The sequence below is a fragment of the Pithys albifrons genome, chromosome 9, assembly GCF_047495875.1.
Source record: "Pithys albifrons albifrons isolate INPA30051 chromosome 9, PitAlb_v1, whole genome shotgun sequence".
NCBI classification, from domain to species: domain Eukaryota; kingdom Metazoa; phylum Chordata; class Aves; order Passeriformes; family Thamnophilidae; genus Pithys; species Pithys albifrons.
Genome location: NC_092466.1, coordinates 20,041,434 through 20,063,346, shown reverse-complemented (window position 1 = coordinate 20,063,346; position 21,913 = coordinate 20,041,434). Strand labels below are relative to the sequence as shown.

Here is a 21,913-nt window from a genome sequence, read left to right as displayed (position 1 = left end):
GAGGTAACAAATGATAGCTTCATCTGAATTTGCACTGACATAAAGCTGGCTTGCACTATAATTACTTTTCTTAATTTTTTTAAGCTGTTGGCTGCCACTTAAAAAAAAAGGAACATTAATATTTTTTCAATAAAGGCTGTGTTTGAGTGGAAAGCATTGTACAGAACTAACCCCTTCCTCACAGACATTATCCCTGTTTGGTGTTTGTTGGTTGTATTCTAGTAAATTTGCATAGTAAGCTTGAGGTAAATGAGGCCTTCTTCCAAATTTCAGTCTTATAGCCTCCTTGGCTCTGAGGAACATCTGACTTTTGTTCTAGCTGCAATGAGGAACACAACAATCCCCAAAGGCAACCATTTGGCTACTATTCTGGACAAACCTTGACTGTTACCAGTATCAGCTGCATAACAAAATCAGAGGCAACCATTTGTTTCTGTACTAATCTGTACTATCAGATTCTTAAATCTCAAGTATCCCTGACATCAGCTTTCTATCCCCATGTGTACAAACATGGTAAAATAAAGGTCAGAAATGCACTTTGTGCCATTTCTTTATGAAGTCAGCTCCAGATAGCACAAGAGTAAGCTTAAGGTGAACTTTTCCTGCCATCTCAGGCAACCCAGCCATTGTACAATAATTAGGTGAAAGAACACAGCATAATTGCAATAGGAAACTTTTAACAGCACAGCAACAGAGAAACCCAGCAGCTTCACTGTCCACACATAGTATGTGAAAAATAAAATGTGACGGGCATCATGCTGTCTTTCAAACTTCTCCCACAATCAGATAGAGAATAACAAAATTCAGTATTCTCACAGGCTTTTCAATAGAAATCTGCTCACTTAAAATAAAAAAAAAAGATCCCGATGGCATTTGGTTTACTCCACAGATAAAAGTAAGGGGCTTATTGAGGTCTCCTGGACTTAGGTCTAATAAAGAGCTAGAACCCTACCTGCATCTCTCATCAGCACCCTTGCAGAAGAGAGGACATTGTTCCAAGGGGAACATTAGTATCTCACTCATGTAGTTCTGTTTCCCCACTGGAAAGCTATACTATCCCATAAAACTTGAATGTTATCAAGGAACAAAATACAGTTTCTCGTCTCTGTCTTCCAGAGGTGGAAATTTGTGGGGATCTTTCATTTTTAAAAGGGTGACACAGTTTCTATCATCTCCAGCATTCTCACCTCTTCATCATCAAAGAGACCTGTTCCACCACTGAAGAGACCACCTCTTGAACCAAATGGTGTGAAGTCTTCATCAGTCAACTTAGGAGGCTTGAAGATGTCATCATCTTCATCTGCAAAGTACAAGAGCCATGAGCTTTGGTAGGACTGACCAAGTTTCAGGAAAGGGAATTCGAGACAATCAAACTAAAATTGCTTTGGTTCCATCTGCACTCTTTTATAAACATGACACATACACAAAAGCTGCTGAAGACAGACTGGGTTGTACGCAGTTGCTCCAGAGGGCCACGTTTAAGGATGAACTCCCACTAAGCTTGTTTCTAGCCTTGTTTACATGCACATCAGAACCTAGATTTATTTACACATTCACCTTGATGGATGCTCACTGATCTCCCACCCAGTTTCTAGAGTAGAAGCCACCATTTCTTAAGTGGTGTCTTACAATCCAGCCACAATTCAAAAATAAGAGAGGATATCCTACCATCTGATGGAACTCTAACGTCCTTCTTCTCTTTTGGGGTTTTCCGTGTTTTGGTCTCTGATGACAGGGCTTTAAGAAGAAAGTTTCAAAGAAAAGATATTTCACCTTTACTTACAGCCTTTGATCAATCTATGGTAAAAAGAACCTAAATAATAATCTCACCAAGCTGACCACTAATAGAATCGTTCTGTCAGGCACTAGGGATTCAACACAGTTGCCCACACACAGACTAGTGTCAACTGAGATGTCAGAAAGCAACACAGCATTCCAGATGGTACAGGTTCCACACCTCTGCAGAACCTTTGAGCAATTCAAATGGCTCCAGATTCAGCTATCAAAAGCAAAGGCAGTTTCATCTCCTCTGGCCTTACTTAACATCACAAGGTTACATCAAAGAATGGTAGGTTTTATCCTCTGATATCCACAGACCCAATTTGACTGTTTGAACTGTGCAAGCACACACACACACACTTATCCGTTCATATGATCAAAATTACAGGTCAACAGCAGGCTCATAAGCACTTGCCTACTCAATTTCAGTCAGCTATTATCAACTGCTGCTTTTCTGCAAGGCTTGAAAGGTCTCTCCCTTTGAAAGTGACACAAAAGCAAATGCATTATTCAGTCTAAAACATCATGAAAAACGGCAATGAAGTATCCTCAAAATGCAGTATATTTAAGCCACAAAGAAAACAATCAACCCATACCACATGAAAACACCACTGCTTGAGAGGTTTTCCACTGTAGAGCTCACAGAACGACTACAGTGACCAGTGGCTTCTACATACTTAAATGAAATAGGGGAAAGTACATGTAATCAAATATGCAGAGGGAAAATCGGATTGGAGAAAAAATGTTTCCAATAATAAGTGTGTTTTGGGAGTGACCTGTCTGATTTAAAAGCAATGTGTTTTCCACTATAACTCAGTGAATTCAGCCCTGCCAGAAAGTTTTTTAGAACACAAAACATTGTCTCCAATTCTTCTTACCGGGCTTTTACCTAATACATATTGAAATAACAGATCTGTGTAACTTTACATGTTGTTATGCAGAATCTCCAGTCCAACTCTCTCACAAGATCCCCCTTACCACACAAGCACTTATCAAAACTTAAGAGTTAACTTACATGAATGCTCTTCATCCTGTCTGACCGCTACTTCTCCTTTGATTCGAGCTGCCAGCTCATCTGCAAATGATGTTGGCCTCTTCTTTTTCTAAGGATTAGGGACAAATAACAGCATATTTCTAATATAAGATCCAGTTACCAACTTGATGCAATTGCAATTATAAATACTGTATTCTATAGCCTCACTTGTACAATATCTTGCCTAGACTTTGATTGAAGCCCTCAGAAGAAGCAATACAGCTTTCTGTTAAGCAAGCAATTAAGAGATTAGGTGTGCATCAAGAGAAAAAAACCCATTTCTAGTTCCTGATGATCACATAAATTTTAATGTCACCTCATTTTGTAAGCAGGAAAAACAAGAAACATTTACCTCAGAAGAATGCAACAATTAAATTCTTAATGTTCTTTAAAGACAGCTTTGATGCCAGCTTAGGGTGCAAGAGGGGGTAAAGCCTGAATAACCATGTTAAAAGACCATTCAGGATTTTTAGAAGCCCTCTCTACAGTATCCCATCCCAGATAACTGAGAGCTACCATTTTAACTCCCTCAAGGACAGATTTTTCACACAGGAAGTGAAATCTCTCACTCCAGGGAGGCAACAAATTACTCACAGGCTTTGTGCTTTCCTCTAAGCCTGCATCCTCATCTTCCTCTTTTTCAGAGTCAAAGAGATCACAGCCATCATAATCATCTTCATCACTCATCTGTGCTGTCCTCTAAAAAATGAAAATACTCTTGTTGTGTTCTACAAGTTGGCATACAAAATCAGCACAAAACTACATCTGCTTAGATAAAATAGTCAAATCAAACTCAGTGAAAGGAGGGAAACATACAGTCAGTTGGGGGTACTTTCACAGTAAGGAAAGAGTGTCTCTAGCTCCAAGCAAGTTTATACATTCTCTAGTACACCGCTGTGGCGTGTCACCAAATGCTGCAACTGAGGACATGAAAGCTCTCCTCACAAGGAGTGTACCAGTACTATACACAAACTTAACACCGAGTATTTAGTCTTAACTCAGGAACACTGATCAGCTGGTAAAAAGTTGTATCACTTCGTGCTATTCCTAAGACAAACACATGCCCACATCTTTGTTTTAGTCATGTCAGTAAGAGGATGACAAAGATGAAGTGAACTGGGAGTTGGCATGGGCAGGGGCCCAGAAGTGAACTAAATCACCAACAACCCGAAGATACTTGCTTATCTTAAAATACATCCAGCAAAGTTGCCCTATGAAGATCAGCTTAACATGATATGAGTGCTTTTGCAATGCTGTTTTACTAATATATACATTAAATAAGGGTTCCTTTTTTTAACATTGCTCTTTTGACATTAAACCATTTCATACTGAGGATCCCCACGTAAAAGTCTTTCGCAGTTGCTCATCTAACCATGGGTACGATTCCTTCTCCTACAACCAATGACTAAAGTCAAGCTTGAATTTTTCAATCTAAATGTTTCTTTTCCCTTTTCATTCATTATCCAAATGGACATACTTTTCAAACACTTAAAACTGTTCACATCTTTGATTTCATGCCATACCTAAACTGTACTGTTCCTTACTTCCCACATAGCAAGTTCAGAATTACAGACCAAATTTTCCCACAGAAGCGTAGTTTTCCTGGGGTAGATTCTCTAATTCTCATGTTTCCCAAGTAATTCCCGAGGAGAACACACATCAGGCAATGCCATCCCACATATGCTGTGTACCTAATGACAGTTTGCAAGCATGTCATCAAGCCCAATCCAGGTTCATTTTCACATGATGGCGTCTGGCCAGGATAACCTTCCCACAAAAAGTTATATAAATGAGGCTTAACAAAGTTGTTAATAGTTAATAGTCTACAGCTTTCTATCTCCTCTTTCTTGCATCCTCACTATGTCTCAAGTATAAAGTCTTTCAGGTATGTACCAGAGTGTATAACCATACCATCTTTTGGTCATCTTCACTATGGTTTCCAAATTCATCATCTGATTCCTGTAATACAAGAGACCCAAAGACAAACATTACAGATTGCTTTGTTCAGTTGTTAAGAGAACGAGCTCAAAAACTCTGAACTTGCTTAAGTTTGGACATTCGGATCTCCTCACCCTGACCTCACCAAGGAATAGTTCTCCCACACTAACCATTGTTACTAACAGAGCTCACTAGAAAGTCATTAATTTAGCAAAGACAGCAAGCTCCATCTGACAGTGCACTGCAGTAACTCAAAAGGGATTTAACTTTAATTGAGCAAACACACCAAAACCAAATATCTCAGGAGAAAGGAAGTGCTTCCATAGAACAGTTAAAAAGCTGAGACATCCCAGCCAAGCCAGGCAAAACATATCAGAAGTTGATATTCCAATGCAGCAGACTTTTGAAGCAAACCTGAAGATGGATTACTTAAAGCTTTAAACTTGATCCCGTCAGTCTCCATCCTATTCTTTGTAACTGTAATTTACAATAGATTTGTTTTTCATAAATGCAATTCTTGAAAAGAATCTGACTTGCTTCACAAAGTAAAATTAGAATGGAATAAAACACTTCAGTTTGAAGAATTCTACTTCAATAACAGCTAAAGCCAATACCATTTCTTAGCTCCTCTGAAAAGCTTCTGAGGAAACTACTGCATAAGAATAATAACAGAAAGTACATTTATCACAACCAATACAGGGAATAAACATTGCACAGTATTATCTCAACACCCAACATCAAAGAGCAAGGTAGCTGATGGCCTGACACGCAAGGAAGGATCATTAATGCTGGCGCGAAGTGGCTGGTACTTGGCACTTACCTCTTCATCCTTCTCTTCACTGTCAATGACACTCCCACGATCGCTGTCTACTGATCCTTCTAGTTTAAATAAAAGCAAAAAATTAAGATCAGACAGACATGAAGTGACATGGTCACCAGACACATCACCAGCAACTTTAAAAACTTTGTGAAGAAAACTGAAATTGAGGTAGAAATGAGGGGTTTGAAAGAGCTTTGAATGCTGCCAAGTTTTAACTCTTTGCATTTCTAATACACAGAGTATAAGTAACTGAGAAGTTACTGCTTTGTATACCAGAAAAGAGTTGCTACAACATGACGCACATTTTTCCCCCATCAGTTACAGTGTGCATCTAAATATGCAAAAACACTACACAGGATAAAGAAAGTTGTGAGTTAAAACAGACCAAAGTCTCAGATTAGGAACCGATTACTTGCATAGAAATAAAAGGTCATGCCAGCACATACCTTCACTAGAGAGATCTCCAAGGCCAACATCATCCTGTTCCATAAACTGCTGAGACCCAATCAAGTAAGGTAAAGGCCTGTCAATATAGAGATCCTGGGAAGAGACAACACCAGCTCTTTCTGATGTCACTGAACAGCTCTACATTGCTGACAAAACCAGAATTTGTACACCCACCCCCCTTTTTTAAACTCAAGGAAGATACAAGCCTGTTTAAAGATAGTCCCACTAGACATACACTTAAAGTCAACATGCAACTGGGTGGAACAGCTGAAGTTTACTCTGTTTAACGCTGTCAAAGAAAGGGGCTACTTTTATTTGCATAGTCCCAGCTTGCTTTCTACAAGCCATCTAAGAGAATACCATAATAAGACTTACAGGCATCAGTCTTATCTCAAATCCTGCACCTAGGATTCTTAATGAAAAACACCCACGAAGGTATGATTTGTACTTAAAAGGCATGAAATTTATACGTCCCAGTCCCACACAGAATTGAGGCTTCCCCTTCCAAGTTCACTGCATTAAACTACCTCCCTACAGGGTGCCATACCTTAACGTTAATCTAACTGCAAGACGAGCAGGTTACACAAGGAATAGCTCAGGAAAGAGCACTTCTCCTTCAGAATCAGTCATCAAACCCTCATTTTAGCTAATAAATACCAACTTTATACTAATGCAGTGGATAATACTGACAGAAGTAAAGATCAGGTCCAACAAAGCAAAACACAAACTCCGCTCCCAGCAAAAACAGGTCACTCTACCTTTGGCTCAAGTATCAGTTCCACCCTTTCATTACTTTCTTCTTCTTCGGAGTCAGAATTGCCTGCTTTGATGTCTAGCTGTTCAAATGCACTGTCCAAAACTTGCAACCCATAATTTACTGCTTCTTGAATTTTGGGGATCAGATCAGCTTCTTTCTGTTCCCGTGTCTTTTCCTTTAGCAACAGAAAAAACAAACTCTCATTGGATTTTACTCAAGACTCAATCTTATTGCAACACACATGCAAAATGTTAACTTCAAAATAGTACAATGAAAGCTTTCTCACTATATGTATTAGAAAGACCTTCAGAAGTTTCTTTGACTTAATTCTTCTTTGTCCCTCCCAGAAACAGATGTTCTGAACATCCACACCAGCACAGTACTGTCGTATTTGTGCTCCCAACCCGTCAGAGGAACATTTATGGTATAATATACCTAGATTGTAAGATATATACATAAAGCTCTCTAAGTTTTTATTCCTGGTAATTATTCCAGTCAGATTCTGCTTCCCCAATTCAGTACCTGTGAATTCAGTAAGGTGGCCCAAGGCCTTCATTTCTTGCTGAATAAACAGGCATAACATCTTGAAAAATTAATGCATAAGTCTTATCTGCTGGACACAGTATGAAGCTTGGGGAGCCTCTAAGAGATCATCACACACTGTAGCAGCCTCCAATGTTACTGTCAACTTTAGGTCTGAATGACACAAACTACCCAACAATGAGACTTCAAGGCAAAAGGAAGGAGTTTGTTTTTGTAAGCTGTAAATGTATGCAAAGAAGGTTTGAAAATGAGAGGGCAGACAACAGCTGTGAACACACTGACAGCACTCAAGGCAGCTTAAGTTAACTACCTGCTCTGTTTTGTCTCCAACGTCAGCTTTGGGAATAGGCTCTTCCACTTCTTCATCGTATACTCTCTGAAAAATCAGGGAAAATTAATTCACGTAAGAACAACATACTGCTGTAGGGGCTAAACCACAGATACTACCAAGAAAATGCGCTGTTAATATGTAATTAACTGCACATTAATTCATAAACATTTAAAAAAACCCCACAGAATGTCAAGCACCTTTACAGCCTCCTTCATGCATTGAAGTCATCACACTAAACTTACCATCAGGCAGCCTCTCAATGCAACTGAGGCAATTCAAGTCTGTAAATATCACTGCAGTAGTGGAAGATAAATTGACCATTTTAACCCTGTTCACAGATTAATCTGAACATGTTCAAAAATGCACTCTTTTAACCCTCTCAACATAAAGCTATTCTAGACACCTTCAGAATTTACTTACAGGACCCTTTCCTTTCTTTTCTTTTTCTGTCATTTAGTAGCTTTCCTTCATTAGCATTTACCCTTCTCCTGTACTTACAGAGAAGGTTCACAATGTCCCTCAACGTTGTTTGCTCTGACTGATGTCTAAAATTCCCGCAAAAAGGCACTCAAAACAACCTTAGTGGAGAAAGATAGATAAGTAGCGTTTATTGGAAGCTGCCAAGGTGCACACAAAGCATGTGCATACATGGTTCAATGAGGTTACAGTTTTTATAACTTTCATCAATTAACATATGTGTTATCTATAGCCAACCTGGTGTACCAATTTCCTTTGGTGCCCACCCACAGAGGTCCTCAAGACTGCCCCTTGAAGAGGGTCCAAGGGTTCTGGGCCCTCTCTACTGTTTTGTCTCAAAGCTATCTTGCAGGTGGTGTTTCTTCAAAACAGTGCGTCCTTGGGAGAACTCAGGAATGTGAGAAAACATTTTAGTAACTTCTAAAACCACCTCACATATAAGCAGCCCGGGAAGACCTACATAATTCTAAAAACCTACAAAATACACACTAAAACTTTAGGCATCATGATGATCCCTCACATACAGCTATTTTGGTACACTTTTGTAGGACCAGCTACAAGGGGACAAAGGGGAATAAAAAGATCTCCTTTGAATCTGCAAACTTAAATCCAAACCTCAGAAACACAGGTGCTGTTATCCCCTGGGAAGAGACAGATCTCTCACTAACTAACCCAAAATGAAGATCTATTTCTGTGCACTTAAATTTGGGAAGGAACAGCTTCAAATATGCAAGATTTAAAACATTTAGTACAAACTGTTCCCATTATGCTGAACAGCCAAGCTAGGCCAGAAAAGACACTGTAGCTCTGAAAAAAACCACGACAGAAATCCAGATTTCCATCTTTTACCTCTGCCACCATCTTCTCAATAGTAACACCATGGCTTCAGATGAAACACATATAGCCTGAGAACAGTGCTGATCACAAAATACCTGATAAAGCCCACAGCACTAAAAAATACTTCACAAATGGGAAATACTATTAAAGCTGTACATTTTCATTAGACACATGTTTCTAGTGATACAACGTTGTAACAGGCTTTCAAGATCAGCTTTACTTTTCAAAATAGAAATAATTATAAAGTGGCAACATTAACCAGAAAATAGGGTCACCATGGCCAAAGATAAGGGACAACTGCCTGCAGCCCAACACCTTTAATACCAAATGCACTTAGAGTGAAATAACACCAATAGACAAATTTACAGCATTGTACAGTATTCTCAGACAGACAAGTGCAAGCACCTGCTACATTCATGCAACTTGTGATGACAAACCAAGACATTCCAGAGATCTCAACTCATTCATAGTATTAAAAATGAAATTCTGATCTCCAGGTCACATTTAAACAAGGAAGCAAAGTGCCTCAGAACATGTAAAAGGGAACCTGCCAATACTGGATAGTGCATCATTCACAAAAGAATTACACATCTTTAACAGAAAGCAATTCAAAGGCACTTCATCCCTAGATTAGCATCAGACTTGTCAAAAAGCTAAATCCTTTCTCCACATTAAACTAAGAAACAATGCCAAAGCTTTCTGTAGTAGAACACACTCACATTCTCTATGAATTGTGTATTGGACAACATAAGAAAGTCATTGAAGACATTATGAAGGCGACAGTCCGTAGCTTTTGTTTCACTAATCAATCCATCCACTTGTTTTTTGATTTCATGAGTCCTGGAAATGGTTTGTTGCGAGAACTCTTGTAGAAAATGCAGAAGCTGTTGACAAGAGGAAAGCAATAGTCAGCAACTCACTCTTTCTTTCTGGCACCGTTTATGAGACAGGCAGAACTGATCATACACTTCAACTGAGCCCCAAAACAAACACCGTTTAGACTGAAGGACCAGCACACACGCCCAGCAACAAGTCTCAGCCACCCGATCCTCCATCTCCTTTGCGGTCAAGTCCTTGTCCTAGTTTTCCCGCCGGGACCGGAGGGCCAAACACGGGGAGCGCTGCCGGTCCCCGGGCCCTGACCTGGGCTGCTCCCGCCGCGTTCCGGGGCCCGGTGGCTGCGGCCACGGCTCCCTTCCCGCGCCGGGCCGTGCCCGGGACCCGCGCCCGCTCCCCGGGCCGGCGGGCGGCAGCACCGCCCCGCACGGGGCCCCGAGCCCCGCCGAAGCCGCGGCCGCGCACCCTGCGGTGCCGCGCTCAGGCCCGGTTCCGGCCGCACCGCTCACCCCGGCATCCGAGGCCAAGGACCAGCTCTGGCTGCCCTTACGGATCTCCTCCAGCGACCAGGGTCGCTCCCACACGGGCGCCGGCTCCGTCGCGTCCCCGTTCATCTGCGGGAGAGGGACAGTGAGCGCGGGGCCGCACGCAGGGCTGGCCCGGCCCGGCCCGGCCCGGCGCTCACCACGGTCAGCTGAGCGCGCTCACGTGACGCCCCTCCCGGCCCGGCCCCGCGCGCGGGAAGAGCCGCCAGGGGGCGCCAGGCGGGGGAGCGGAGCAATCCCGCCTCGCCCCGCCCCGCCCCGTTCCGCCCCGCCCCGTCCGATCCCGCCCCGTCCGATCCCGCCCCGTCCAGTCGGACACCGCCCCCGGCGCAGCAGTTCGCGGGATGAGGCGCCCGGCGGGAGGGTCGCGGGGTGGGGCCGCACAGGTCGCGTACTCCGCGCCTGCTCGGCGGGAACGAAGCCGAGCGTAGCAGGAGCTTCTGCAGGACGTTATTCCCCGCTGGAACGGTGCGACGGGTCTGCTGATAGCCAGGATTACGAGTAGAGAAGGACCCCTTCCTCCTGTTTTTATTAGAAAAGTCAATGCAAGGCTTACCTTAAGCCAGGTGAAATCTCCTTTGTTTTAAACTGGATGAGCCTTAATAAACCCACGCCGGAATTCCAGGATTTGCTAGAAGAAAACACTGTACGCACTAACATAAACAAATACATGGTGCAAATTGCCAAACCTATAATTCACAGGCAATTATCCCTGGGCCTTTCCAAGTAAAACACCTACACTAACTTCCCCCTTTCTTGCTATGTTATTTTTTCCCAAATGGATTGAAAAACTTTGTCATACCACTGTATTTCATATGATCATTATTAGAAGTGAATTAACCAGAAAAGAAATGGCAATAAAACAATCTGTTCTTTCAAGTAGTAGCTAAAAAATCCACTGGAAATACTCCGCCCTTTATATTAACACATGGAGTTTCTTTATTTCTTGCACTGATACCACTCATGAGGAACCAGGGCACTAAGTTACTTGGGTTCTTAATTAAAATAAGAAAATCAACCAAAATCTCCAAGTTCTCATATATTGATTCAATGGCTACATTTGGATGCTGGAAATACATTGCTAGATAAGGGACACTGGAAAATCTAAAAGCAAAGTGTGGTATTCCTTTCAATTATTTTTTCTGTAATTCTGTGATAAGATACCATTGCTGAACTGGCTCAGACCTTCAGACGTAGTAGAATTTAAAGACTTTTAATATACTGATAATAAAGCAGAAACTAAGAAAGTACAAGTAGAAAAATATTTTAAAATATTGCACAACATCTTGAGCAAGATTGTTAAAAACCACAGATGGGATTCATCTAAAATTATTCTCCAGGGTTTTTAGTGTTTTGCCATAGTTTCTTCCTCCACAACATTCCAAAACCCAGAAATATTTTCCTTTAATTACTTTGCATATTCACCACAATGGGGAATTAAATCCTTTGTTGATAATGCAAACTTCTACTGGCAAAGAACTTTATGCACTACAAAACCTGAGATCTGCATGCTCTATGTGTCTGATGCCGCAAAATGTAGGGTCTTACCATCAGGCAGCTTCAGGCCTGGCGATTTGGCAGATTAGTCTCCATCAAAAAAGTAACATGACAGTTATGTGGAACCTGAATGCTTCCTTAGGGGAAGTTGTTTGCTTGTGATACATAAACCAAACTAAGCAAAATCTGCCTTCTAGAAGTCCCATCCTAAACATTAGAAAAAGGTTTCAAAAAGCAATCAAGTCCTAAAATTCCTTTCAGAGAGGAATTTAGGCAGTTTCCTTTTAAAGGTTAGAGAGAAGATGACCACAAGAAAAATCACTTGCTTTTCTCCTCAGAACTTTCCAAATGATTATGTGACATAAAGGTATCAAAATTCACATATGTCAGCAGGGACAAACCTGCAGTTTAAGAACGAAAACATGTTAGACTGTACAGAGCTGAGCTCTCTGATGTCCATGCTTACAGGCATGCCTTAGCCCAGTGGCATCACTTGTTGCTTGTATGTGGCCATGAGACCTGTTTCTCTTCAGCTTTCAAAGCAGGGCAGAGTGCTGTTGGAACCAGACCAGGGGACAAGATCTTTCCTGCATGGCTGTAAAAACAGAAGTTACAGTAGACTGGTGTACCCTGTAGTTCAGCCAGAGCCATGCAACTGCTCAGCCTCGTATCTTTGCAGCAATGTGAAATGAGCCAGAGGTCTTTTGCAGGACTCTGAAAGCCTGCAGTGAAAGTGCAAGGTCAGACAAGATCCTTTTGGATTGTAGAGGTGGGCCAGAGTACAGAACATGAAGGGTTTGAAGAAAATATACTCAAGACAGCTTTGAGAAGCATAGCACATGCTGCAGTTGTTGCTCTCTTTGCCTGTCAGTTTCTGAAGAGTTAGGACAGTGTAATGGGATTCTTTAGTTAAGAAGACAGGTGAAACAGAAGACAGACCTTTATGGATCTCTTTCTTGTTCCACTTCACCCTATCTTCTGCAATGTTGGTCCATGGTGAAAAAGCCACTGACTAAAAACTGCTCTCTGGACTGAATTCACTAGGCTTCCTTCCTATGAAACCAGGGCAAAAGTAGAAGGAGGTATACTACAAGCAGTTGGAATTGTCCTGACCAAGGAGCACGGTCCTAATCCACCAGTACTCCTTAAGCCACCAGTTTAAGCATAGGTTGTGTTAGGCTCAAATCTTATTCTTTATGTCCACAAAGAAACATTTGAAAACATCATACCAAGAAGCAATGGCAAAGCAAAGCAGGAGTTTCAATATTCATGCTCTTGCACAAGGTGACACCTATTTTTTTCCCACAGACCTGGTCCCCAGTGAGTACCTGCAATATTTTCCATACATTCAGGACTGCACAGACATTTTAGCAGTTACAGAATGGCCGTAGGAGGCTAAAGGCAAGATGATGCAACACTGAAATTAATTTGAAGGCCAATATTGCACACTTGTTATGTATGATCCCAGCTTACTGTCTCTTCAGAAGCTCTGCAGAGCTGAAAGCAAACATTTTCATTTGGAGTGGATCCTGACTGCCCTCAAACTAGTTAGTCAATTGTTTTGTCCAGAAAATATCCCTATCAACAACATGGCTAGCTTTATGCTAGGCCACATGCAACTGTATTGAAGACGCAGTGGTATCTAACACATACACACACACACAGAGACACAGATTATGACATAACAAGAAATACTCTGATTCATATAAAATTATTAGGGGAATCTGATTTTTCTCCATTACTTTTTTTTAAACTTTTTTTGTGAAGCGGTTACTAAATTCCTGTTAGCTTTTGTCCATGAGGAAATTACAGCTTACTGGAGACAAAAACTCAGTCTTGATGTGACATTCAATATATGCTTAAATATGTTTCTCTCTTCTTAATAATGTGAGTAATGATATGCCATGTCCTGCTTTAACACACATACAGCACTTGGTTAAACTTACAAATATTTACAAGGAAAAAATTAGAGAAAACCACAGACAGATTTCCCAATAGCTAACAGAAAGTAAATATGTCTTTATCACTTCAGAACAGGATGCAAACAAAAAAAAAGTCAAAATACAATTAAAAGTTAAGCTTCTGTATTACACAGGAAAGAACCCACACACAATTTGTGCATTGTTCTTAATTTTCTCTGCCACTCCTCATTCACATGCATGGGTTATGGTGTATGGCTTGGTACAGACAGAGAGATGTGGTTGTTGAAGCCCTGCAATTACCAGCACTTCCCAGTCTCCAAGAGAGAGTCCCGGCACCTGAGTTATCTGCAGGCTGCGAAAGGTTTTGGGGGTGACAAGCAAAGTCAGGGCTTGAAGGTGCCTCAGACTCTGGCACAGATGTAGAAAGGAGTGTCTACAGCTAGAAATAAGTACATGTGTGCTGTGAGCCTGAAGTCCCCAGAGGTACTTTGCTTCCTGCTTGTGATTGAAGGGACTTATCCTTATTAATTGATAATGTTATTAATTGATACATCTATCAAAGAATCTGCTTAATAGTTATTATAAAAATTAGTTTATATAAAATAGCTTAGCATGTGGCAAAAATCATAAGGTACAGATGTGTAGAAACTGTCCTTGAAGCTTCTATATTAAGGGGCCTTAGGGATTTCTTATACTAACTAAAATAGACTGGACGCCATATGAAACAAAGATAAATCAAAAGATATGTCAAAAGAACAGGATAATTAGAGAAATTCGCCAATTAGACTGGTTATAATTGCCAACAAATCTGGTTTGGGGCAGGTTTGAGCCAAAGGTAAAAAGTTGACATGAAGAAGACTACGAACTTCATCCCCAAAGACCACCAGAAGACCCTTGCCCCTAATTACCAGGAGGAAAGGCGCAGGCGCAAGAAGGAGGTGCATAGGGTGGAGAAGATGGAAATCAGTTCTTAGAAGTCATTATAATTACCCTGACTTTTCTAAGAAAATAATGTTTATGCATGAAGAAATAATGAATATGTATAACTTACTTGCATATAAACGAGTTGTTAACTCGACCAGGTGTGCATGTTTTTGGAGGAGCCATCCCCCATGCACTGGGCCTTGAATAAACATGCCTCTCTACAGCCTTATCGGATATACAGTCTTCATTCTGCAAATCACTCGGGGTTCTTTGGCGGTTAATGCAATGACATAACACATTGCTTGCCTGTTAGTATATTTATTCATTTCAGGGAATTCAAAATCAGCTTTCCTACAAATAATTAATTGTAACTTATGTGTCAGAAATAAGCAGACTATGATTACCCATGTCACCTAAAAAGACTTTGCAAGTCAGTTGACTTAGTGCAGTAAGTTGTACAAGCAGGGAAAAAGTAACCAGGCAGATAAATTTTGTTAAGGTAATCAGAAATCCTAAGAAAACCAAAATCCACAGCAAAACCACTGATCTTCTAAAGGAACCTGGACTTGGACACACATGACTTTGTTGTTTTCCTTTATGTGGGTTTGATCCTTCTTTGATCCAAAAAGTTCATCTCTGGTGGTGAAATCATGGGCTTGGAGAAGAGCCATTACCCTGGATTTCCTGGGTGAGGTGTAGGAGTACCTACTGTGTGAGGAACAGGGGAAGCTGACTTTCGTGTTCTGTCTCTGGGTTCTGCATTCCTCTACCGTCAGGTAATAAGCTCTGAAACTTGAAATCTCTGACACAGTTAAGGGAGTCAGCCAAAGTCATCCATCCTGTCAGCATTAGAATGAAAAACTGAAAAAAGCTCCTGAATCACAGTCCAATGGCTTTCTCCTTTAAAGCATGGCTACATTATAGCATGGCTGCTCTAAGGTCTCCCCAGGACCTTCTCTTCTTTACTTGCTGCAAGTTGACTACTGCTGTTGATTATCCATCAGTTCTGATACAGAGTGTGGGGCAATAGCCTGATAAACTCTTGATGGGCCAAGGGGAACACAGCCCCAGAGGGATGCTCCCAGGAACCACTGTCAGAGGACAAAGAGACTCCAGTGTCTTTCTGAAAGTGCTAAAACCAGACTGAGAAGATTAACAAAGGATGGAGTGTAGCAGAGGTAACATGGCCTTCCTTTGCCACAACTTCTTGGAAAACAGGGAGCCAACCCTCAGGCCCGTGTCATCTGTCTATCACCCCAAAAATAAAACCCAAACTATTACTGACTATAGTCACTCAATTTACAAAAGAGATTGAACATGAGCAAAAGTTGGGGAGAAATGCCATCATCTCTGCATGGGTAGCTGAGAAGAGCTGCCCTGTCTCCTCTCACCTCTTTGGACAATGTAGGGTTGAGAAACTATGTATTCTCTATATGTTATATCTGGTACTTACATTTTTTCAGTGCCTATTACTTCATACTTGCTATCTTATGTCTTATACTGTGCTTATTACTTTATAACTTAGAAGGTACTTATACCCTTATACTATGCTTTCACTTTTATACTCATTTCACTGGGCTTTATCTTTACTCTATAGGCACTTTATTTACTAACTGTGTTTTGCTACATTAATACTAATTACAATTTGCCTTACACCTTGTAACTTACTAGGTATATATCTTACTTTATATTGGTTGTTCTGTTCCTTTAAGGTGTGTAGTTCTTTTTTAACATGTATGTTAATGGGCTATATTCCTTCCTTTTGCTTTATGTTACAGAGAATGTGCAGTTCATTTTGTTGCTCTGTGTTACCAGGGGTGTTTAGATTTGTGTTTTAGGTTGTTGTGTTTCTGGTTAGTAGTTTTCTGTTAGTTAAGTCTGTCACGGAAGGTATGCTCTTGAGTTCTGTATTGAAACGTAAGTTTGGTATGCTTGTCTGTAGAGTGTGTTTTGTGCTGGTTTCTTCTGGGGGTTTTGTCATCAATTAAATACAATCATGCAGCTAAACGTTATCACTGGCAATGCAAACCCCGCAATAACTGTGATCATATACTCACTCTATCACAGTTATTCAAGTCAAAGCATGAACAGTCCCACAGAAGTATCAGCAGGCTTTTGATTTGAAAGGACATTCTTTTGATTGAAAACAAAGAGAATGTTGTAATATGATCCAGCTTTGATTAAGGTCTTAATGTTAGGAGCTTTTAATACTGGTAATGGCCAAGTACCTTTGAGTGATTTTCTTTGAGTGCACTCGCAGAATTAAGTGTGAGTATGCAAAGATATGGCAAGAACTCCCTTTGCTATTAATACCTAGTTCACTACTTTCAGCATATTCCATCCCACTGATAGCAGAAAGGATTTAGCATGCACTCCTGCCGCAGCTGAAAATCACCTAGCTGTATAAGACTGCCTGCAGCTTAGCTGTCAACATTTATGTTTCATCAGAAAGGCATTTTTTCCAATCATAATCTTTCCAAGGAATATGAAGTTTCGGATTCCACATTGTTCTCAGACCAGTGCTCTCCAAAATCAAACATCTTCTCATTGCCAGCTGGCAAAATTTCAGTGATTTCTTCAGATATTTCAACATAACTGCATTTAAGTTGAGCAGGCTCTTTTTTCACCACTTAGATTTGAACTGCACAATATAAGAGCACCAAAAATTATTTTCTTTCTCATTTCACATTAAGCACTTCACAGTTCTTCTGGAGACTTGGAACTCTTTGGAAGCCAAGGGTACCACAATGGTAAGTCAAAGATTCAGGCTGGTTTTTTTTAATGACAATACAGATAGGTACTTGCTTTAAAAGTACAAAAAAAGAGTATTTAAGGGAATAACTTAGTACAGATTTTCAATGTGGATATATTGTATTTCAAAACTGCAGGAAGCAAAGAAAGTAACACCTTTGTGAAGATTACTGGGAATTTTTTTCTTTGTATTGAAATTCTTTGCAAAGAAACTCTACAGATACCTTTTAGTCTTTCACTTGCTGTTATGCTGTCCTCAGAAATGGTTGTGAAATCATTCAGAATTTTGCAAACATTTAGAACTGTGCTTTTAAAACCTATAAATGAGAAATGAATTTTAAATATAGTCACTTTATAATGAAAAAAGGTATATTTTGCCTGTATAGCTTGTCTGCTCTTTTCTTTTGATCTCTCAGGTTGTGTGCTGTTTTAGCTCTTTAAGACACCAAATGTGTTTGCAGAATTTAAATCAAAAGTTAGGTTGAGCTCAATAGATAGACAGAGCCCTCTGTCCTAGTTTTCCTTTAATTTGTGCTCACATAATTCCTGAAGGTACAGATGTCAATTCCTACCTTGGATGAGACTCTCAGGAATGGCATAAGTTCTATGAAAGAGGCAGTAGTTTCTATAAGATATGGTGATTCATAAATAGGGGAGAAATTATCATCTGCTTCTTTCTTTCCTTAGACTTTACTGCTAACTTACTGTTGTCTAGCTGACATACCCTTTGGTTGTTGCAGCATGAAGTTAGTTCACACAATAATTGAACACCACTGACAGCCACTTATATCTCTGCTTAGATTCAGTGGAAGGTGCAAAACTTTGATCTTTAGAGAGAGGAGCATGCCCAACCTAATCTGACTGGCATTTTTAGGAAAAGTATGACAAGAACAAATGTTGGAGCAAACAAAGGATAAAGCATTCCCAGAAGACAGCACAGCAAAGGAGAAGTTTAGTATTTTCTACAAACATGGGGGACATGTCATGGGACTGTATGTGCTGTTGCAAACAGCTGAACTGGTGTGGAGGAAAGCCACCACCAAATTCCAGCTGGATGTCTAATACACACAAACAGCATCCCAAGCATGTTGAGATTCTGTGTGGAGAGCCACAAAGCCCTGGACAGCAGCACAGCACAGAGTCCCACATGCAAAATTCACAAGAAGCCTCAACACAGATCTGCTGCAATGTTTCATCCTACAGCTTCATGCAGCAGGAGCTGCTTAGACATTTTCCTGTGGCCAGGCACCACAGAATAGCACTGTTTAGATAATCAATATGGACTAAAATTTATGCCATGGACTCTGTATTTCTTTTACAGAAGAACTTTCTGGCTTTCCTTGTTGCAATGGGGATCATCGTGGCCCTGGGTGATGCACATTGCTTTTCTAAACGTTATAAGCCAGGGGAGGCTGACAAAGGTAAGAGCAAAGAAGGTCATCCCACTTGATTGCTCTGTGGTAACTTGGCTTATGTGGAACTTACAGTAAGGACTTAAAATACAAGATGGGGGGAGATGTCAGAAAGACATGAATAGAGGGTTCCAGGATGAAGTAGCCAAAAGTAGAGGAAAAAGAAAGTCTTCCTCTGGGCTGAATGTGGCTGCAGCAATACTATTGCTATTGGTGTGAAGTCGCTATTGCTTTTGCAGCACATAAAGCTGACGCAGGATTTGAGAGCAGTTCTGAGGTGGCAGACCTGCCTGTTTGGTTGCTCACTTTCATCTTAGATCTGTCACAAGGAAACCATCTCTAACAAGTACAAAAGAAAAGAGTTCAGTATCTCAAAATAATTTGGGTGATAACCCAGAGAAGAAAATTACTTCTAAATTTCTATTACCAAGGAAAGTATTTTATGACAACTTAAAATAATTTTTAGACTTCTTAGCCTTCAGGTGGAGGCTTAAAGAACAAGTTCTGTATTAGTGCTGTTTTATGCAGGCTGTATGCTGAACGGAAAACTATACCCCCTTGGACACATTGAAAGGACAGAAGATTGCTACCAATGCACCTGCAGCCGAACTGTAATGAGTTGCTGTTCACTGTAAGTTTCATCTTCTTGTACCATCATTGCCCTTGGGATGACCACAGCTTTCCATTTGCTGGGGACAAATGAGTTTCTAAAGGCACAAGAGAGCCTTTTGTCCTCCATGTCACAGAGCAAATGAAAGCCACATAGAGCTCTTGACCATTTGGATCCTTAGCTGTGTTTACCTTGGCTCACCTCCTGCTAACTGGGAGTGGACACAGAGTATCCAGGCACATCCAGTTGGCACTTGCCTTTAATTTTCTGGGAACTTGTGAAGCCTTCTGCCACTACAGTTAAATCTTTCCTTAGCTGAGCAATTGGGGGTAGGAAAGAATTAATTTCACAAGCAGCTTCAGTGAAGTTCCTCTCAAGGGCTTATGTTGATCCTAATTCCTTTCTGGTGCTGCTTTTCTCCAGTGAACAGGCTGACTCTTGAATGACAAGGCTCTGCTCTGGAGTATTTCTCCAACGTCCTCCTTTCCTCTCATCCTGCCTTCTCCAAGGGCCAAAATGGCTGGATAATGATCTTTGCCTTCGTTTAGGTGACCCTGAGTCTTTCAGGAAAGAGCTACCACCTTCTAAGTAAACTGGAAAGAATGAAAACTTAATGGAAAAAAAGAGAAAACATGCCAAGCCCATGCTTATGTCAGACTATAGAGTGTAACGCTAGAAATCTCAATGTCAGTGCTGAGCATCCTGGAACATGTCCACAGTGCAGTGCAGTCAGGCATCATTTGGAGGGCCTGGAACCTGCAGCTGTGTGGCACTCAAGGTATCTCAGCTGGTCTTAGCCATAGTTTCAGAGATGTCTCACTCAGCAATAGTTCAAGCTACAGTCACTGAAATATGGAAACTGTTATTGCTGTCAAGCTAACATTTTCTTTCTCTTTGCCAATGACAGCTTTTCTACTCCCATTGCTTATGACAAAGAGAACTGTAAAGTCATTTTCAACAAAGAAAAGTGTGACTATGATGTGGTGCAGAGGAGCGACCCCTCAAAGGAGTGTTCTTCCTTCATTTCTCGTGTGGGCTAACAAGTGGGCTGAGGTGTGCTCCAATCGTCTGCACTGTGGAATTCCTGTCCTTCCCACAGATGCTTTGCCATCACAGAGAAGCCCAATTGCATGGGAAATCTTGTACTTCAGTAGCTCACTTCTAATCTCCTAATAGTTCTAATTCTGTATACAAGATGCATAATCACATAGAGTGTCTCATTTCTGTAATATTTGCGTTGATATTGCTGAGCTCTTCTGACTACAATAAATCCAGATGAAGCATCCATCAGTGTTTCATATTGATATTTCTTTGTCTGCAGTACCATGGGGCAGTGTCACCTTCTTTGAGAAAGGGAGGCATTTGCCTAACTACTCTGACATGCGGTGCACTGGTACCTGGCCCATGCTGCTTTCACACTTTGCAGGTTCTGTTCTAGGCATGTGTCAAAATCCCTCATCATTTGGAAGGGATGCAATGACTGGGACCTGCTGTTCAATGGCTCCTACACAGGGCACAGGGGACACACCTGAACTGCCATAGCAGTTTTGGTAACACTTTTTGTGCTGCTAACTCCTCTGACCTTTGGAAAAAGAGTGAGGGTGGAATCCAAGGAACATCATCCTTTTCCTCCCATTTGCGCACCTCCCGTTTTCCTCTCCATTGTGCGCTCTGACCAGGTGTCCCCTGCCAAGCCCTGATTCTGGAAGTCTACACACACTGTGCTGCTGCAACAGTGGTTCTTGCCCACACTGAAAAAGAGATCTAGATCAGCCCCTGTAGATGTGCTTCCTCATGGGAGCTCAGCATGAGGCACTAATAAAAGGCAGATGCCTTCTGTCTTCTCACTGTAAAAATCCCCCCTCTTCCCTGGAGAGTGAAATGCAGTTGCATAGTTGGGCTTCAGATGCAAGTCTCCCACCTGGCAATAGGTAATATCCTAATTCTGCCCACATGTAGGAGACCAGACAGCAATACCCCGTAAAATGCTTTTTCTGCAGGGGCCCTCCTCTTCACAATTGGGTAGGAGAATCTGCACCCCAATCTGCAGTTAATTGTTCTATGGCTTGAAAAGAAAACCACCTTGCAAAACAAGCCTCAGCTGACACACCTGAAGGAATGTAATATTTTCACTTACAGAACAAACAGCTGCTGCTTCTTAGGGGAAGTCATATTTGGTTTTCATATTTTATGGGGTTTTTTTAAATCCTGTTTTGAAAATGAAACCGTTTCATGAGTTTACAAAAGTTACTTGCATGTTCTTAAGTGATTATGTTTTAATTTGAACCACATCAAGATTAACATCCAGCTTGATGTAGCCTGGAACTATGCCACGTGATCCTGAAATTATTTGAGAATTCCAAGTTTTTCCCTACCAAAGTCCTACAAATTACTGCTGCATTGTTCTTCTAAACCTTAGAAAAATTACTTTATTATCTCGTAAGTTCACAATC

The 21,913-nt window shown here is 41.1% G+C and overlaps 2 protein-coding genes across 6 annotated transcripts in view; one reads left to right on the top strand and one right to left on the bottom strand.

Annotated features, from left to right (window-relative positions):
- The window catches only part of LOC139675976 (WASH complex subunit 2A-like), a 35,909-nt gene extending 25,385 nt beyond the window's left edge, over positions 1–10,524 (bottom strand). For 3 of the 4 annotated variants that reach the window (XM_071564281.1, XM_071564279.1, XM_071564280.1), the window contains exons 1-11: positions 10,309–10,474; positions 9,682–9,846; positions 7,628–7,693; positions 6,776–6,949; positions 6,017–6,110; positions 5,571–5,629; positions 4,724–4,771; positions 3,407–3,511; positions 2,795–2,882; positions 1,669–1,737; positions 1,188–1,300 (exon numbers count right to left, since the gene is read on the bottom strand). In XM_071564281.1, coding sequence (XP_071420382.1) covers positions 1,188–1,300; positions 1,669–1,737; positions 2,795–2,882; positions 3,407–3,511; positions 4,724–4,771; positions 5,571–5,629; positions 6,017–6,110; positions 6,776–6,949; positions 7,628–7,693; positions 9,682–9,846; positions 10,309–10,413 — 1,086 coding nt within the window. In that variant the 5' untranslated portion in view covers positions 10,414–10,474. The other variant, XM_071564278.1, reaches the window with a different exon arrangement.
- A 6,760-nt stretch (positions 10,525–17,284) lies between these two features.
- On the top strand, positions 17,285–20,745 carry LOC139675716 (beta-microseminoprotein-like). 2 transcript variants are annotated; one of them, XM_071563719.1, is made up of 4 exons: positions 17,285–17,437; positions 18,760–18,859; positions 19,379–19,481; positions 20,368–20,745. In XM_071563719.1, exons 1-4 carry the CDS (start codon positions 17,435–17,437, stop codon positions 20,498–20,500), a joined length of 339 nt encoding a protein of 112 aa, XP_071419820.1. In that variant the 5' UTR covers positions 17,285–17,434; the 3' UTR covers positions 20,501–20,745. The 2 variants fall into 2 exon arrangements, with proteins under 2 accessions (XP_071419820.1, XP_071419819.1); XM_071563718.1 differs by lacking the exon at positions 17,285–17,437 and having other exon boundaries at positions 18,736–18,859.
- The last annotated feature ends 1,168 nt before the right edge of the window (positions 20,746–21,913 follow it).

What these genes read in the sequence shown, in the direction of transcription:
- LOC139675716 (XM_071563718.1), top strand. Translation starts at nt 18,736, where the DNA reads ATGGACTCTGTATTTCTTTTACAGAAGAACTTTCTGGCTTTCCTTGTT. An exon ending in GCCAGGGGAGGCTGACAAAG is followed by an intron (nt 18,860 to 19,378) that starts GTAAGAGCAAAG and finishes TGTTTTATGCAG; the next exon opens with GCTGTATGCTGAACGGAAAA. An exon ending in GTAATGAGTTGCTGTTCACT is followed by an intron (nt 19,482 to 20,367) that starts GTAAGTTTCATC and finishes TGCCAATGACAG; the next exon opens with CTTTTCTACTCCCATTGCTT.